The following is a 19,946-nucleotide window of genomic DNA, read 5'->3' as shown; positions in this document are numbered from 1 at the left end:
CTATAAACATCCTATTGCCAAATGTGGTCCCATTTTGATGTACCAGGGATTAGGACTTCAACATATCTTTTGTGGGGGCACAATTCAACCAATAATATTAAACTAAGAGAAAAGTATTGTGAATCTCTGAGGAGGGAAGAATTGTAAAATATCCAAAAATTACCAAACTTTTTTGATCACCCAGCTAATTGTTACTAAGAAGAAGAAAAAAAAAAACTCATGTATGATGACTGACATCAAGTTAAATTCATAACTGCTACCTTCAAGTGAACAGCTGGTATTGCCCAGCAAACATACTCCACTTCTCCAATGAATTCATTTTTCCTAGATCATGTCATAGTTGCTCCCCTCCCTTCAAAACTCGACAACTTCTTGCCATCCTTACTTTGCTTCCTGTTACACAGAGGTATTAGAGACAACCTGAAGATAATTTCCACAAATTCATGCTACTACATTTACTCTCCTCCTACATCTATGCTCATACACTCCATCTTCCTGCTCGTTTCATACATGTCGTCATATTAAACCAAACACTTGTACTTATCCCATCCCATCTGGTTTATTTATGTTCATTGCTCCAGCAATTGCCCCCTGTGTCTCCTCATCATCAGTTTCTCCCTCTACTGGATTATTGCTGTCAACATACAGTTACATATACAAATACATATAATTTCTCTCATTTAAAGAATCATTTATCTGCAAACCCCACACCCTATAGCTAATATCCTACTTATCTATTCTTCTTTTCAGTATTACTAAAAAAAAAACCAACTATGCTTTCTGTCTCAATTCTCTGACCCATATTTTCCTTTGAATCTACTGCAATCAGACTTTCACACCAGCATTCAACCAAGATGCCTTGCCCATGTCACCAGTGATGTACATATTGTGAACCCAATAGTCAACTCTCAGGCTTTCTACTTGACCTATTGGAAACAGTGCTGCAGTTGCAGATATTACGTGTAGACCTAACATCTATAGGTGAAAGAGGTGTATTTTTTTCTCATATCTATTTCTTTTTAAAAGCAAGAGACCTCTCAATAGATCTCTAAACACCTCAATGTCCAGAGTTGGGTCACGAATTTACCACCAAGCTTGTCGTAGGAAGGAGTAATGGCATTAATGATAGTCAACCTGTACTTCTGAGTCATGGGAGGGAAGATTTGATCCTTGAGCATATCTGACATTTATCATCAGGGTAGAAGGGGAGAACTGGCACTGGTGAGTCAAGAAACAATATCTGCCACACCACTTAGGTGAGTTGAAATTGAGGTGTTTTTTTTTTTTTTTCACTTATGAATGGGAGAGTTCTATCCAATATATTATCTTGGATATATAATAGTTTTAACTATTACTACATAATAATCTTAATAGCCTAGGTGACTAGCTTTTAAGTAAAATATATGCATTAAGAATACATAGATATTTTTAGTTTGAAAAATAAAGTACACCAAGGCTTATTAAAAAAATCATCAAACCTAACTCCACTCTTTTCCACATCTCTTAAAAATTTCTTCCCTCTTTATTTTTTGGATTGTATGAAATCAACATGTGTCCTATTGAGATAAAAGACTGAATACAACTAAGTTCCATACAGTGAACATGTAATGTTCAGATATTTAATTCATAACTAAATATTTGAGAGTAAATATTTATTTTAGATGCTTTTCTCAGTTATGGTCTTTTTTACTTTAATAATAAGATACAGCTATCTCAGGACCAACTTTTACTGAGGCTAACCTAGAATGAAAATAAATATCTCTTTAATTCCTTTGTAATTTAGTGACAAAAACAATAAGGGGAAGAGGTAAATTAGCAGTATAATCCTTATTCTATAGGAATTAGAGTATGACATAATCTTTAATTTATACAATGGGATTATCATATGATGATAATATTCAAAGCTAATATCAAGGAAAATTAAAATTCTGAAGAGAGAGCTGATATGGAATTTCCTGTGTCTTTATAGTACTTATACCCAAATTTTCATGATTTTTTTAAATTAGCATTATTTTCATTCATAAAGCATTATTCTATCTCTAATTATGACTGAGATTTTATAGCATTCACTAGCTTATCATTATTTTGTGATACAGTCACTGTTATCAATTAAAATAGACTAGAGATAGCCTGAGGAGGCAAACTGATAAAAGTAGGCGCACCAACTGGAGCATGCTACATAGTGGGGTATACGTGAAGTAGGTATGGAAAGATGCCTAGACAGTTAAGGAAAACACTGAGTAGAGGCTTTAGCAGTGGACCTTAGGGCAAGGAGGTGGCTGCTATTGAGAGACTTCATAGGCTCTTGGGCAGTAAAGCCATGCAAAGGGAAATTTAGTAAACCTTTCTGCTAACCTGACCCCAGTCTTTGTTCTAACAGTTTGATTGCTATAAGTTCTTCAAACCAATTCCTTTATATTTTAGTTATGGCAAATTACTGCAATATTATATATTACCAATGACCCTAAAGGATTAGGGTATCCAAGTATTCAAAGCCCAAGCTCTAAACATCCTTGTTCCCTTACTAGTGGGGAATGGTTGACAGTGAAGACAGGAGAAAAAGTGATTCTTTGAGTCATTTTAAATACTGTCTCACTTAGAGAATTTATTGTATTTCAAGAGGCTTGTAACCCTCACCATCCCACAATTATTGTAACATTGTAAATATTGTAAAAATCCCAGTATTAGACTCTATTCAAAATTTTTTGCCATTGCTTTTTTTTCTAATAGTTCTTTTCCTGTGACTCTTCTTATAACATACTTATGTAGAAGTATGTTTTTATAACTAACAGATTGAGATGACATATTACGGAATGAGAAATAGAATTTGTTTCAAAATAGATATAAAATGAATTAAAAAAATCTCTCAAGTACAAGTCATAATTATACTTTCAATTTTCAAAAATGAAATAGAAGAGCAAGATTACAGTGGACCATCTCCACATAGTGAGAGGTGAAGTAATCCCATTTTAAATAATAAAACTGATTATGTTAATGATGGAACTGAGAATGGTACAGAAAAAAGCAGTAGTTTTTGCCTGTCATTTACATTTGTAAATTTGACAACAAATAATCCTATATGATTTCATTCTTTCTTGTTAATCTTCATGATTAAATTTAAGAAATGAACTTAACTTCTCCAGAAGACTACCATTATGTGGTAGAAAACTGGTGAATTTACATTAAGAGCAGATCAAAAGAAAGAGTGATTTGAAATGCTGTCTTTAATTAGCTTGAGAAGCCATCTATAATTTTGTGCTCCTTTTTAGAAGAATCTACCCAGTAAGAAAAAGGACACGTATTTAAAAAGTAATCTTATTTTTCTGAAACATAATACCTATTTCTTGTTCCATGTGCCCTGTAACCCCATAATACATCCAAAGCACCATAATTTATCATCTAATTACTTCCACAGCTGTAGAAAAAAGCGCAGTAAGATGGACATATTTTCTGTTGGCTGAGAGTATAATGCTCGCATTAATGAATCCTTTTCTGAGCCTTGTATTCTCCCAGAAATTTATTTTCTCCTCACCCGAGTGCCCTAGCTGAGAGAACAGAGTGCTGAGCTCAGATACTCTTCAAGGGGGTTATGAGGATAACATTCAGAGGTTCACTGAGCATGCCCAGGCAATTCAAAAGCTTGTTTTGAGTAATTTATCTTTCAAGGGCCCGAATATATTCCCCAAATAAAATATATGCAGTAATTGCTAAACCATCTAATGGAATACATTCTTTTATTTAGGCCTGAACATTTTACAAAAGCATGAAACATATATTTGTAAAATAATACCAGAAGTACTACTGTGATGAGAAGTGTGTCCTATTCTGCTTTTTGACCTAGAGAATGAGCCAGGGGAACTATCTTAAATGCAATGTTCTCTCAATGTGAAAAATAAATCCAATATTTTGGTGGAAATTAGCTTCATATTTTTATCCCCTGAAGGTTTCACTGTCTGTTCCTATAAAGGCCAGATGGAAGTGGAGTATGAAGAAGTATATACATATAATTTATGAAGAGTATTTGTCATGAGAAACAAAAATAGCATGGGGCACTAATATTATCCATTTTGGCATATAAATTTCAACCCAATTCACCCCAAAAGTATTTAATCTCTATATATGCCCCTTGAGGTATTGCCTGGCAATAGATATAGTCTCATCATTATTATTATGTGACATTCCATTGTTTTCAATGGAAAATTTCATTGCTGTTATCTTTTCTAGAAAAAATTAAACTTATTTTTATTTTTTTTAAAGATTTTATTTATTTATTTGAGAGAGAGAATGAGATAGAGCATGAGAGGGTCAGAGGGAGAAGCAGACTCCCTGCCGAGCAGGGAGCCCGATGCAGAACTCGATCCTGGGACTCCAGGATCATGACCTGAGCTGAAGGCAGTCACTTAACCAACTGAGCCACCCAGGCGCCCAAATTAAACTTATTTTTAATGCATATGATTAAGATGAAGAAACTACTTAAAACATCCTCAGTCTTCTAAAAGCTGACCAACATTTGTCTCAAAAGCATTTGCCTTAAAATCAGAAGATACACTGACAAATGAAATATTTAAGACTATGCATTTAATTAAAATATGCAAATCTACCAATCTAATCTCGACCTTCACATAGATGTATGCTTATGTCTGTGTTGAATTTGAAGGCAAATACGGTACTTTAAATAATGAAGCCCATTTGGTATGAACGTAACTACTTCAGAGTGACGTAACTACTTCAGAGTAGTTGTTTCAAGAAAGCTAATGAAATTATAAATTGAGAATTTAGGATTATTCCAACCTCTCTAATGCCACTGTCAGTGGGCACTGTGGAAGCAGATGCTAGACAGGCTGGGACTGGCTATTTCTACATTGGAATACAATAATGTTAAAGAGGTTTTAACTAATACAACCCTGCACCTGTTGAGATGAGGACAAATTTTGTGAAATAGTGTGAAATCACTAATATATCCCTATTATTAAATAAGATAGGGATTTAGTTACTTGCAAGTCCCTCCAATTTGCCCCTTGTGGAATACAAGTTGGAGATAACCCAAGGAAAACCCCCAAACTTGAACACCTGAGATTCTCTTGAGAGTGTCTTTCACAGAACGTAATTTTTTTATTTTAATAAAATCCAGCTTGTCTTTTTTTTTTCTTTAATAAATCACGTTTTTTATGTTGTGTCTAAAAACTCACCATCAGGCTTTTTATATAAACAATGTACTCAGAAGATATTTATGAGCTTAAAAATTCTCTAAATAATATTTATTTTTACCCTGTAAATATCTAGTCTACTTAAATTTTTAAAAAATTGAAAAATTTCACACTAAAATTGTCATTGATCAGGGTTAGAGTTGGAATAGAAGTCATCTTGTCTTCAAGAAGAGAATCTAAATATATTGATAAAATTGCACTTCTCTGCTTGTCTTTTTAAACATTTTCATGTGAATTGGGAAGAAACCGCAGAATCTCCAGATTAGCAGGTGTTACTAAATTGTTCCAATCAGAAAAGCTGTGCAATTGGGAGAGACCCAAGGAAGAGCTTATAAAGTTGTTCAAATGGGAAGAAAAATGGCATATGATTTTTATCATAGATAAGTACAAGGTCATTTCTTTAAGAGATTGAAAAGTCTAGAGCCTACATCCAAATGAAAGTCTGTAGTTGTCAGTGATTTGGGATTCATTCTTCATTTCCCCTGGTGTGCGGTTATATCCTAAAAGGCCAGGAAATATTGGGCATCATTAGGAAAATTATTAGAAGTGAAGCAGAAAACGTTATATGCATTTTTGGCCTTTACAACCTCAAGAAGGATATGGAATAGACATTGCTCACAGCAGGACTTCCAAAATCATTAGCATAGGGCTTCTGTGAACACCTTGCATTTGTGATCTTATTAATGGTTGTCTTAGGTCTGTGGGCCCTGAGGGCGTGTGTGCCTATTCCTTTCTTTTTTAAATGTTGACTCCACATAGGACAAATGGCTTGCATAAAACAACAGTTAGGAGAAGTGCATTGGTGAAACTAAATCTCAGTTTCTCTGATTCCTTTGATTTTGACCCAGCAATTTGCTATCTAAAGTAAGATGGTAATAGGGAATGAACTGAGGTCGTAAATTCTTGAATGGCAATTTCAGCAAATTCCAAACTAAAAATGAAGCATCTCCCTTTGAAATATTTCAGGCAAGCTTAGAAAAATTAATGCTTCAAACTAGGAGAAACTAACTTGAGGATTTTATTGATCACCTACATGTATACAAATATGTGTTGATACAACACTAATAACACCAGAGCAACAAAAGTGAGTAAAACATGGCCTCTTGCTTTTAGAAATTTCATGAGTTGATATACATATATATATACACGTATGATGAGATATGCATAAGATATACATAAGATATATAAATCAAATTTTGAAAAGATTGGCAAATTCACAAGAACGTTGACAAAATCAGTATTTATTGAATGCTGACTGTGAGCCAGGAACACTACTGTCTTATGTGTATTGTCTCAAAATAATTCTCACAGTGTCTAATGGGATAGATTTTATTATTATTCTCATTTTTAAAGGGTGATATTGAGGCTTGGAGAGTTTAAATAATTTTTCCAAAGGCATTGTAAATAGTACTGAGGCAAGATTTAAATGATATAATGAAACTGCTCATTAATGGAAGCTGGAACAAAGTTCTCATCTTCAGGATTGATGTTGGAGCAGACAAAATGTCTCTGGTGTTTGCTTTAAACTCTCTCTTAAAAAATAATTGGAGGAATGAACCATGGCTTTGCTCTAGCAGAGACATTTTAATGATCTTACGTAAGAATATCATCCTTCCTAGCCACATATGCTAGTATTAATTCATGTGGGGCATATGGCTCTTAGCTCTTCTCTGTAAATGCTGCCACATTGATGTCATATGAGTGAATCTCTTCTCCTCTTCCTGCTGTGAAGCATCACTCTTCCCTTCCAGAGAGCCAGCTGCTTCCCAACTTGGGTTTGCTTGTGATGAATTCTGAACCAGTTGGTCAGATCCCAATAATTTGTTCATTGACTGTTCTAGGTGATACTGAGTACAGGTGCTGGTCACAGGTTTAGAAAAACTAAATAAACAAGAGACTAATCTCCCCAGAGCTTCTAGAAATTCATCCATTCTCTTATTAAAAAATCATTAAGCACCTATTGTGCTCCAGACTGCTTGACAGCTAGCTGGGAGATTATGGACGCAGCCACCTGTTCCAAACATTTGCAGTCTCACGGAACAGACAGTTGTATCAAGAATCACAGAAGGTGTGCTAAGTGCCAGAAGCTGTGTGGGGAGGGGTGAGAACACAAATGAGGACCAACCAAAACTAGGAGGGGTGAGAGGTGGCGAAGGAACTAACTGTGGCTGAGTCATAAAGGACTGTCTGGGTTTTGATAGGAGGAGAAAAATGAGACGGTGATTCCAGAAAGGGGAAAAACATGTTGCAAAGGCTCAGACGCATGAAGGCCTGACCTGTTTGAGGGGCTATATAGTTAAGCATGACAACACCGGGTGCTTTGGGAGAAATAATGAGAGATGGACAGAAAAGAGTTTTGAATAAAGCACCTAAATTTTTTCCTCGGGATTGTGGAGGCAAATATCTTTGTTTTGAATGGAAATGGAGATTTGATGTTTCTAACATTTTTCCAAAACATTTTTAAATGTATCCAAATCTTTGACTTATAAGACAGCACAATGTAAAATAATTTTATTTTTCTTGTAGTTTCTGAGGAAGATAAAGGATTTGGACCAATTTTTGAAGAGCAGCCAATCAATACCATTTATCCAGAGGAATCACCAGAAGGAAAAGTTTCACTAAACTGTAGGGCACGAGCCAGCCCTTTCCCAGTTTACAAGTAATGTACCTCACTGCTCTTTTCACAGTGGAGTGTCAGACTAGATTATAGATGAGCATCTGTGACCCTGTACTGATAGAGAAAGCTATAATATAAGGTTGTTAACAAAATGCAGGGATATTAACAAAAATATTGACATGTAAGTTATTAAAATAGAGTTGTTTCATGCCCAAATTGATAGTAAGTTTTCCTAACTTAAATATGTGCAAATAATCCACTTCCTATTTCCTGCACAGATAATGCTAATGCCATTTGATATTATCCACTTAAAAATTGTCAAATGGTGATCATGCTATTAAGCATATACAAGGTTATATGAAAATCATTCACAATTTAAATATACATTTGAGGATAAAATGTTCTTAGATGCATCAACCTGAATAACTCATACTTACATATTATAGATAATATTCCTATATCAACTACATCTAGAGAACTTACATACATAATTCTAGACAGCACCACTTTTTTCAGTGGTCTCAAATCTATATTCTAGGCAATACAGCAAATTTCTTAAAATTAGATAATTTATATCAATATGTCTCTGTTTTTCTGGGATACCTATTTATGTTATAAAAAATAACTTTATAAAAGGTAACAATAGGTTTTTCTGCCTCAGATGGTTCAGAAAATTATACTAACAGTTTCTAGTCTGATACAAAGAATAAGATTAAAAATTAACCAAACACCAATGGATCTGAATTTCACCTGTGAAATAGTTCCATGAAGACAAAGCAAGTGATTGATGGGGAAATTGGGGCTCTAGTATGTCAATGTCAGCTAACTTAATTGAAGGTTGTCATTCAACAAGATTGATTTTCATAGTATTTTTTTCTCAATAGAAAAACAACTTTCTATTGTTATAAAAAGTTATCAAATTTAATCCTAATTGAACACATTTTCTCTTGAGTTCAAGAGACTCTTGTGAATCTCTGGGCTAAATTACAAAATTATTCTTAAAATAAAATATGAATTTAGGTCCAAAAGCACCATCCCTTTGAAATTATTTTTATTGTTTCAATTTCATGCATGGGAATGCAAAATAAGTAGATATTTTATAAATTATAAGTAACACATTTATTTTGAAAATATTTGATGGGCTAGACTTGTTTCTACCCTTAAGCCACACGTAATGAGAGTTTATATACATAGTTATGGACATGGAATAGTATAACTAATAGGATCTGTAGAGGAGATCTAATCCAAGCACATAATTTTATAGGAGAGGAAGCTGAATCTTGAATAAATAAACTGACTGGATCCAGAGTTAGTAAGTCACAGATCCAGGGCTGAAACACAGGTTTTATGGCTTTCAAAGAAACATATAATTTTTTCAGTATGTATCTATCTAGATAGGTTGATAACATCTCAAAAGCTATTTCTATGATCTCAAAAGCTATTTCAGTGATGCTTATTTTGTGACACCTTGTCCTTGACATTCATACATAGAAACAGCAAATCAGTCTACAGCCTGAAATGGAGGCAACGAAACAGAAGAGATTGTTCTTAGATAGTGTTCTAGAAATATGTGTTTTTTTGCTGTGCCTACCCGACCCCTACCCCACAGACACATTAAGAAGCAAAGCTTTGCATAACTAAAATTTTATAAACATTGATTAGCAAATTCCTTTTTCCCCTTTTCTCCAGTCCCTGGCAACCACCGTTCTATTCTTTGCTTCTATAGTTTAACTATTTTAGATACCTCATATAAGTAGCTCTCATATTAAGTGTTCTTACCAAAATTTAAAACATAAATAAGAAGGCAAAGCATTGCTTGAAAGATACATTCACCAACTCCCTCCCATAGGTTGCACCAGCACTGAAGTCCCCAGGATGAGTGTGGCCTATCTACACATTAATGTAGAGATCTGGAAAGGAGAAGTAGATGTTTAATTCTGTTATGAAGGCAGTCTGCATTTGACAGGGAAAAAAAAAAAAGGAAAGAATTCAGTTCATGATGCAGCTTGTCTGATGGAAAAGAACATTTGAAGTTTTAAAAATTTACTTAATATTCAGAACAAGCCATACTAACCTCGGTAATCATGCAAGGTGTCATTCACACAGTAGTTTTATATTTATGGCATGTTCTGTGATAATTTCTTATTCATGGCAACACCCTGAAAGGTACAACAGGGAACTTTACCTTCTACTTATCAGCCTTGAAGCTTTCATTATCTTGCTTTGACCCTCAAAATAATGAGAATGCTAATAGAATTGCATTTAAAACTGTCTGAAAGGAGTTACAACAAAGGTGTACATCCTGACAATAAAGTAAACCAGTGAACTTACCCAAACACAGCAAAACTTAATCATTATATGATATCAAAGGCAGAATCAAATCCACTAAAGAAGAGTTAATGCAATAAATAAAAAGTTGGAGTCAACATAAAAAAATATAACAATTGGTATTGCTCAACAGGGAAACCCATTGCCTTGGCAAATGCTAAGCAACTTGACATTGGATTTTTCAAACAGAGCCAATATTGCCATCAACTGGGGGAAGGGGGAAGATACACTCATTGGGTTGGAATTTGGTAGGTTTTCAAAATGCAAAAGCATCATTTTCTGTGTTTACTTTTAAATTACCTCCTACATTATAAAAATTAAAACTAAAAACATTCCAGTAATTTGATTTAATAAAAGGTATTCAGAAATAATTAGGCTTTTTTTGTTAAGATTCTGACCTTGATCAGAAGTGTGCAAGGCCATGAGCCATGAGGCCACAGCCCACTATTTGATCATGGCTCTTGCCTATGACATTGCTAAAGACATGAATCCTGGTAACAGAATGAGTATAATACATAGATGGTCAGCTTAACTGAAAACTATTTTCTTTTTCTTTTTTTAAAGATTTTATTTATTTATTTGACAGAGAGATAGAGAGAGCACAAATAGGCAGAGCGGCAGGCAGAGGAAGAGGGAGAAGCAGGCTCTCCACTGAGCAGGGAGCCTCATGCGGGGCTCTATCCCAGGACCCAGGACCCTGGGATCAAGACCTGAGCCTAAGGCAGACACTTAACGACTCAGCCACCCAGGAGCCCTTTGAAAACTATTTTCTACATTTATTCTTCTCATCATCTCACCAAGAAAGTTAGAGTCCTGTTTTTAGTCAATTTATTTATAACACAATCCCTCTAAATATACCTGCAATATTATATTGGAGGCTTGGAAACAAAAGATCCAACTGATTTTTACAATTTTCAAATTGTGTGATCGACCTCTAGTGGTCAGAGTGTGACATTTACTGAATAGAACACTGATTTCAATTCGTTTTATTGAAAATTTATTTTGATATGAAAACCTACCAAATTCCAACCCAATGAGTGTATCTTCCCCCTTCCCCCAGTTGATGGCAATATTGGCTCTGTTTGAAAAATCCAATGTCAAGTTGCTTAGCATATAATAGATTTAGAATCAGGTATTGATATTTTATATTTTACTTTTGCTAGAGTAGTGCTATTTAATATTTAATATTAATATTTTAATATTTTATGCAACACATCTGGATATGCATGAATCTAACTAGTACATAGAAGGTTATCATTTATAATCTATGTATATCTGCTAAGAAACCACTTAATGTAGCAAAATTCAATGAAATATTTGTCCTTTCTGATGCCTCATGAATAAAGAGAACACATTTCATGCACTTGAACATTTACCTTTCTGTGCCTGAACTAAATTATAAATCATGAGCCCAGAGACACAGAATTATAGGGTGTGAAGAAATACCACATTGAGTCATCTACTTAATCATCTGATTTCACATGGAGCTGTACCCATATTATTTTAGAATGATATTAGGCCAGTATGCAGTTTGCAGTCCTCATGACCTTTGATATGACATTTGTTTTTCTCTCTCATAGATGGAGAATGAATAATGGGGATATTGATCTGACAAGTGATCGGTACAGTATGGTAGGTGGAAACCTTGTTATCAACAACCCTGACAAACAGAAAGATGCTGGAATATATTACTGCTTAGCATCAAATAACTATGGGATGGTCAGAAGCACGGAAGCAACCCTGAGCTTTGGATGTAAGTAACCGTAACTTTAACAAGGTCAAGTGTATCTAGGTGACGTAAAAATTAAATGTTATTGTAAGAGTTCAACAAGAAGAAAAATCAAGATGAAAAGAAAATGAGAGAAAAGGTCCATAGATGGAGGGGGTCTTACAAGATCAGTGGGCCTTAACTGTGTGGAGAAAAAAATTCCAAGAGAGCAAAGCATCCTGAGGGGTATTGGAAAATAAATTAAGGCTGTGTTCTGAGGGATCTTGAATAACTAGCATCAGTAGACATGCTAGGCCATGCATTCTCTCTCTCTCTCTTTTTCTTTTTATTTCTTTTTCTTTTTTATTATAACATTACAGTTGTGTTCTCTAAAGCTTGACTCTACCTGACAGAATCTTACTCCATAGTATGTAATTTACCTTATTAGGAGTAAATTAATTTAAACTAATTAAATTATTTTAAGTTTAAATTAAATTAAAATTTCTCCTTATGGATACTGTAATAAAAAAAATTTTCATTGTTTAAGACTGATGAATCACAGACCTGTACCTCTGAAACAAATAATACATTATATGTTAAAAAAAAAAAAAAGAAGACAGTAGGAAGGGAAAAATGAAAGCGGGGAAATTGGAGCGGGAGACGAACCATGAGAGACTATGGACTCTGAAAACAAACTGAGGGTTTTAGAGGGAGGGGGGTGGGGGAAGGGCTAGCCCGGTGATGGGTATTAAGGAGGTCACATATTGCATGCAGCACTGGGTGTTATACGCGAACAATGAATAATGGAACACTACATCAAAAACTAAAGATGTAATGTATGGTGACTAACATAATAAAATAAAATTAAAAAAATATATTTTCAGAAACCTTGAGCTAAACTTAAAGTTAGAAGCTATTCTAGGAGAAAATTGTGCATCGAAAGAGGAGTTGGACTAGATGATCTCTATGCAATTTTGTAAATCAGCACTTAAATCTTTTGCAAAGTGGATTATAGGATGAAAATGATGCTTTAAGAGGATCCATGTAGCAATGATTACCAGCAGGGAGTGAGCAGTCTGATTTCATTAATGTGACAATGGGAATGTAAATAATAAACAATCCTTGAAGAAATAATAGATTACATTGCACTGAAGAAAAAAAGGCCCTAAATATTTTTTTAAAGGAAAGTTGAGTCAAAGGGCAGAAACATTCTGCTCTCTTTAAAAATGGAATGGGAGCAAGTAAAACAAATTCCAAGGTTGGGAGGAAATACTGAAATGATGGCTTCACATGCAGAGGTTATGGTGACATTAAGTTATTGTTGAAATGTCAACTAAGTATTTGAGGATAGGGGTGGAATTCAAGTGAAGTATTCAGGATTAGAGATGTAGATCTGAAGGGCTTTCTGCAAAAAGGTAACAATTAGAATGATGACTTTTCATAGATATAAATATATTGAGAGAAGTAAAAATTTGATTTTATAACTTGAGTACTGATCACAGAGAAGAAATAGGAGATGAGGCAGGGTTGGAACAGAATGAGCACCAGTAAAGCAAGTGAAAAATCAAATAGAGTATCATGAAGCCAAGGAAAATGTGAATTCTAAATAAACAGAAAAGAATGAAAGAAATGAGACTAAGGAAAACTCAGACTTCAAAAAGAATAAAAAAAGTTGATGACCTTCACGTGACCTCAACTAGGATTCTACTTTTCATCCTTATTCCTTCACCCACATTGGAGTCCTCCCTCAGGAAGAGAAATATACTTTTCAAATGAGTCTGTTCCTCCAAGTCACTCCTCTTTATTTAACTTCTTTGGTAGATTCCTGGTTTTGCTTGAGTCCATTGTATTTCCAGATACCCTTACTGAGATTCTTCCTAAACCTAAAACAAAAGTTGAGGATATTGCAATTTTTAGGGTTGTCAGAATACTTATGCAGGCAGCTACCAATATCCATCTGCTGGTGTTTACCACAGAAGTCTTAGAGTATATGCAAATGCCAGCATGTAAAGTAGGGAATTAACTTTCATAGGCTCCACCAAACCAACTGAGAAGTATCATATCCAAAAGTGAGTTAGTAGATGAAAGATAAACTTTAATGAAAATCTCTTTCTATTGACTAGAGAGTGAATATTTTCCTTTTTGCTTTCGTAATTAGATCTTGACCCTTTCCCACCTGAGGAGCGTCCTGAGGTCAGGGTGAAAGAAGGGAAGGGAATGGTGCTTCTCTGTGATCCTCCATACCATTTCCCAGGTAAATTTAAAGTTCCTCTGTGACTATAAGTATCCATTCAATGAATGACTATGTTTTAATTTTCTTAACAATAATGGTTCATTTATGATTAAATAAGACTCAGTATTTGCCTAATCTTGTAATGCTTTGCTTATGAATGGTTAGAGACACTTCCAGGCTCTTTAGTCACTTGGCCCTAATCCCAAAGATTTGTAATCATTTTGGTTTATAAACAACATATATGTTAGATTATGTCCTTATTAACATTCCTGTTACACAGGAAAAAATACGATAGTTTTACAAATTACTTTTAAAATAGAACAGTGCCAAGGAGTGATATATAGTCCATCATTTCATTTAAAATATTACATCTACAATATTCTGTGAATTATATAAATGCTAAAAAAGGATAAAGACATAATAAATTGTTCATCTCTTTAGGAGCATCTAGCAGCAAGAATAATCATCCAATTTAGAAAGGGGTTAAGTTAAATGTCATCTGTAACAAGATTCAACCTTTGGATATGTGTTTTCTGTAATTTGATATGGCTAAAATAAAAACCTCCAAAGTGCTAATTAAAAGATAAACACTTTATATGCTTTCATTAATTTTCACTTGTTTTATTTGTCAAATATCTTCTTGAAATAATATGTAAATACTACTTTTCACAATGAAAAAAATAATGTTTTATATTTTTAGAGTTCTAATATTATGTCATAAATTTGACTTTAAAGACTCCATAAAGAATAGGCTATTATAAATCAGTTTGTGTGGAATACATTGATGATACATATATAGAGAGGTGAACATATGTAAATATATAATGCATATCATAAAATATATGTTATATATATAATTATATATACACATCTATATGTATTCTATTCCAGTTATATGTATATAAATTCTGGTTGTTTATATATCAAATGTCAGTAATTTTCTCTCCAATAAAACAGGAAAAAGACTATTAAATGGTAAATACAGGAGGAACATAGAATTCAAAATATTTTAACAACATTTCAGTGAGAGAATAGTCTTTTTCTTTGAAGAACTGCTGAAACTACAGGAAAAAAAAAATCCCCTCATCTCCATAGCATTTCCCACAAACAAAGTAAATGATCATAAATAGCCAATGACTACATTTGACTACATTCAGCACTGGATGGGCTTCATTTCATTGCTTATTCATTCAACAAATCTCTTGTGAGCACTTGTTACACAATTATGTGTGCTAAGCACTGTTTATGCCACAAGAATACCTTGGTGAGGGGTGTCTGGGTGGCTCAGTTGGTTAGGGGTCTGCGTTCAGCTCAGGTTATGATCCCAGGGTCCTGGGATTGAGCACCACATTGGGCTCCCTGCTCGGCAGGCAGCCTGCTTCTCCCTCTCTTGCTCCCCCTGTTTGTGCTCTCTCTCTCTCTGACAAATAAATAAATAAAATCTTAAAAAAAAACACCTCAGTGAGTGAAACACAAAAATCCACCTGTCCTTAGAGATTTACTACCAGCAGAGACAGCCAATATACAAGATACATAGTTAACAGGTATATCATGCCTAGATATTGGTAGGTAAGCACTAGGAAGAAAAACTTATGCGGGGTACAGGGAAGAGTAAGTATTAGAGGGATGGCTGAACTTTTATAAAGGACAATGCTGTAAAGGTAACTTTGAATAAAGGCCTGAAGGAAATGAAGAAGCTAACGATGCAGATGTGTGAGGGAAGGACATACCAGGCAGATGCAACAAAGGCGTGAGTTGGAACTATCAAGGAAGACCAAGGAAGCCAGAGTGGCTAGAATAGAGTGCATGAGATAGAAGGTAATAGGAAATGAAATTGGAGAGATACAAGAGCTATATCACATAGGACCTTATAATTCATAGTAATTACACTGGCTTTAACTTGAGTGAGATTTACTTTGGAGGACTTTGACAAGAGGAGTCACATGACATTGCTTAAGTTATAGAAAAATGAGTCTGGCTACTGTTTTAAGAAAAGACTGAGGGGAAATTCATTTCTAAATCTGTAATTAAAAATAGGAGTACAAAAGGAAAAAGATAAAGACACAGTGTGGCTAGCGGTCTTCATTTTATTTTTAAAGTGCAGCAGGGAAGATAGGTCATGAGTTCTGGAATTATCAGACCTAGATTAAAAATCCCAATTATATTTACCAGTCATGAAATTCTAAGCAAAACATTTAACCGCTCTGAGTTTCATTTAGCCCATCAATGAAATAGAAGTTAGAATATTAATAGGCCATAAAATAATTGAGAAAGATAAACATAATTGCTTAGCACCATGCTTATATACACTCAAAATATGGTAGCTTTTGGAAAATTTGAATTATTTGTCTTGGCCTACTTCCAACATTTAATCTACAATACCCTAGATTAGATTATGCCCTAGCTTGCTCCTAGAAAACAAAATTTTTGCTTTTGGAGAAGAATTTAATATTTAGAAGACAATATTTCCTTCCAGATGATCTTAGCTACCGCTGGCTTCTAAATGAATTTCCTGTATTTATCACAATGGATAAACGAAGATTTGTGTCTCAGACAAATGGAAATCTCTACATTGCAAATGTCGAGGCATCAGACAAAGGCAATTATTCCTGCTTTGTATCCAGTCCTTCTATTACAAAGAGTGTGTTCAGCAAATTTATCCCACTCATTCCACTACCTGAACGTAAGTATTTTATTTGTTACACACTGTTTTTGCAGGTTGTCTGCTTATGGAGCACTTACAGTGATGGAAAGAAATATCCAACGGGAAGACTGGCTGGCTACTCAGGGCAAACAGAAGATACACACTTTTTTTTTTTTAAGTTTAGAGTTTTTATTTTTTAATTTTTTTATTATTATGTTATGTTAATCACCATACATTACATCATTAATTTTTGATGTAGTGTTCCATGACTCATTGTTTGCGTATAACACCCAGTGCTCCATGCAGTACGTGCCCTCTTTAATACCCATCCCCAGGCTAACCCATCGCCCCACCCCCTCCCCTCTAGAACCCTCAGTTTGTACACACTTTGAAAGTCTTGGTCATTCCTTAGTTTTTCTAATGGAGATTTACATGATAAAAGTTCCCTAAGATGGTTGAGTTTGGACTGGTTTCCTCTAGTTCAGAGAATGCATAGGGTACTGATTCATTAGCCAAATATCCATATATCAGTTACAGTGGGAATCACTGGCCTCTGCTTTTTTGTTTTTCATGTCCATTCCTACTTTTTAGTAACTTCATGAAAGAAAACAAATGATTAGATCAAAACAAACTATAGTGATTACAGAATTAGGGGAAAAATGCAGCTGCATTATTTTGATATTTTTAAGAAACAAATAAGTGTATAAATAGCCTTTCCACTGTAAGTAAGTAGCATGGGTGCCATATTTGATGGCCACTGACAGACCTGAATGGCTTTAGCAAGATTCCAATTGAACTTCATTCCTTTTTTAATGCACCACTTCTAAGAGAATCAGATTTCAACATATTTGCTTACTTCACATTGTTTTTATCACAGTCCTGCTGTTACCACTCATAACAGTGAGTTCAGGCTTCTGAAGAAATACTGGGTTTTGTTGTTCACAGACTTAGGTTTGGTTCCTGCCTCCACTCTAAGTAGGGTATTACAGTGGGGAAAATGTCATATCACTGTGATTCCATTTTTATTACTCTCCTCGATTGTGGTCACATGGTTGGTATTCGATAAATATTTTTTTTGAAAATTTTTTTTATTTATCTTTTTGACAGAGAGAGAGCAAGAGAGGGAACACAAGCAGGGGGAATAGGAGAGGGAGAAGCAGGCTTCCCATGGAGCAGGGAGCCGGATGCGGGGCTCGATCCCAGGACCCTGGGATCATGACCTGAGCCAAAGGCAGAGGCTTAACAACTGAGCCACCCAGGCGCCCCAATAAATATTTTCTGACTTCTGGCTCTTTTTTCTCTCCACAATCTTGGGAGATGCTCTCATCCACTACTTTATAGAATTACAAGGAGCCATCATGTAAAAGCTTCCTTAAGTTTCTTTCCTACTCTACCCCAGAAATTCATCTCTTCTATTTATTTCTTACTATTGTCTTTGTGGAAGAAGTGTTTCTCTCTGTTCTAGGTAATTCCTCCAGTTGCACTGGTTCATTTACCATTTGATTCATTTAGGGACTTCCCTATATCACTTATTTTCTGCTTTTTTCTGAATCTTTAAACTCTCCTCTGTACATTACCCTCCATATATTCTTCTGTATTCAATGCAAACAATCTTGATTACTTCTTATTTACTAAATCCAAAGGACACTTTTCAGTTCTGATTCTGTATGAACTTTGACACTGTTGATCTCCTATGCCTCCCTGAACTCTTCTTTCTCTTCCAATTTTCCCAGTTCCCTTCCTGTATCTCCCACCTGCCTCTCTGAGAAATTCTATGCAGTATCCTTCCCCACATCTTCCTCCTTCTTATATTTCTCTTTAATCTTTTTCCAGATATTCTCACCAATTTATACCTTTTTTTTTTTTTTTAAGATTTTATTTATTTATTTGACAGAGAGACACAGCGAGAGAGGGAACACAAGCAGGGGAAGTGGGAGAGGGAGAGGCAGGCTTCCCGCGGAGCAGGGAGCCCGACGCGGGACTTGATCCCAGGACCCTGGGGTCATGACCTGAGCCGAAGGCAGACGCTTAACGACTGAGCCACCCAGGCGCCCTCAATAGCATCCCTATGGAGACGACTCCATATTCTTATCTCCAAAACTTTTCTCTTGTTTAGGACTTAATTCTATCTACCTCCTGGGCTTGTCATACAGAAGGTTCTCGGGAATGTTAAGCTCAAAATGTTCCAGACACATCTGTCATCTCATCTCATCTCATCTCATCTCATCTCATCTCATCTCATCTCATCTTATCTCATTTCATCTCTCTCATCTCATCTCTAAAACTTCTGGTGTTCTTTGTCTCATTTGGTGATACTGTCATATTTCTAACTCAGGGTAGCATTTTTAATCATCAACTCCTCTCCTCCCCTCATCCTCCAGACAGCTAATCCAGTGGTCCCCAGTTAGTATGTAGTATCCCCAATTAGTATACACACTTGGGAAGTTTGCAGAAATTTGGAACCCAGAAATACTGATTCAGCAGGTCTGGGATGTGACCCAGGAATTTGTAGGTTCAGCAAGCATCCCAGGTGATTCTGATGAATTGGATCTTTGATCTACACCTCAAGAAAACATGCACCCAAAGGGTAGTATTGCTGATTCTGCCTCTCAGAGACAACTTGGATCAGTTCTTTCCTTTTTGTTCCCACGGCTCAAGTGCCCACCTGTTTTGCATGAAGTAATGACCTAGCCCCCCTTAGACTCTCTTCTATATTTCTCTTCTCCATTTCCCATTCTTTAAAACTTCCGCCAAGGTTTTCTCCTTAAACCAAAGGTGATATTCGTGTTACTTCTCTTACCAAAATCCACCAGTAGTTACCCACCAAGAAAATTAACCTCAGAATGTTTAATGTCACAGTTTCAAGCCTTCTAGATAATAGGTTCAGGCTCATCTTCAACTACATATACTTTGACATCACTTGATTTCCTAGACTTAAAAAAAATCCCCTTCATACTCCTGGAGCTTTGTCATAATATACTGTTTCCTCAGTCTGAACTGGTCTGGTGAATTCACATGCTCTTCTTGCCTGAAATTCCCATAGCCCCGGCATATTCAGCAGTCCTCCTTAGCTGCCACTCTTTCAGACCATTTACTTTCATTTTGGCTTGTATTTTAGGGCATGGTGTATCTACTTGTCTCTCAGGTATCATATAGGATAAAATACATATTCACGTTGTAATCTTAAACAATGTGTTTTGCCTTTCTGA

General features: G+C 35.3%; 1 protein-coding gene across 3 annotated transcripts in view; it reads left to right on the top strand.

The window, feature by feature from the left end:
• Positions 1-19,946, top strand: part of CNTN1 (contactin 1) — a 359,783-nt gene that overhangs the window by 196,110 nt on the left and 143,727 nt on the right. For all 3 annotated transcript variants that reach the window (XM_045873624.3, XM_045873625.3, XM_045873626.3), the window contains 4 exons: positions 7,734-7,866; positions 11,733-11,905; positions 14,019-14,114; positions 16,570-16,776. In XM_045873624.3, the coding sequence (XP_045729580.1) occupies positions 7,734-7,866; positions 11,733-11,905; positions 14,019-14,114; positions 16,570-16,776 (609 nt within the window). The remainder of the gene's footprint in view (positions 1-7,733; positions 7,867-11,732; positions 11,906-14,018; positions 14,115-16,569; positions 16,777-19,946) is intronic.

The sequence above is a fragment of the Mirounga angustirostris genome, unplaced genomic scaffold (genome assembly GCF_029215605.1).
Source record: "Mirounga angustirostris isolate CCGP_5_RB_7025 unplaced genomic scaffold, mMirAng1.0.hap1 SCAF_5, whole genome shotgun sequence".
Classification (NCBI taxonomy): domain Eukaryota; kingdom Metazoa; phylum Chordata; class Mammalia; order Carnivora; family Phocidae; genus Mirounga; species Mirounga angustirostris.
The sequence above is the reverse complement of the archived record's forward strand: the minus strand, read 5'-3'. Positions and strand labels throughout refer to the sequence as shown.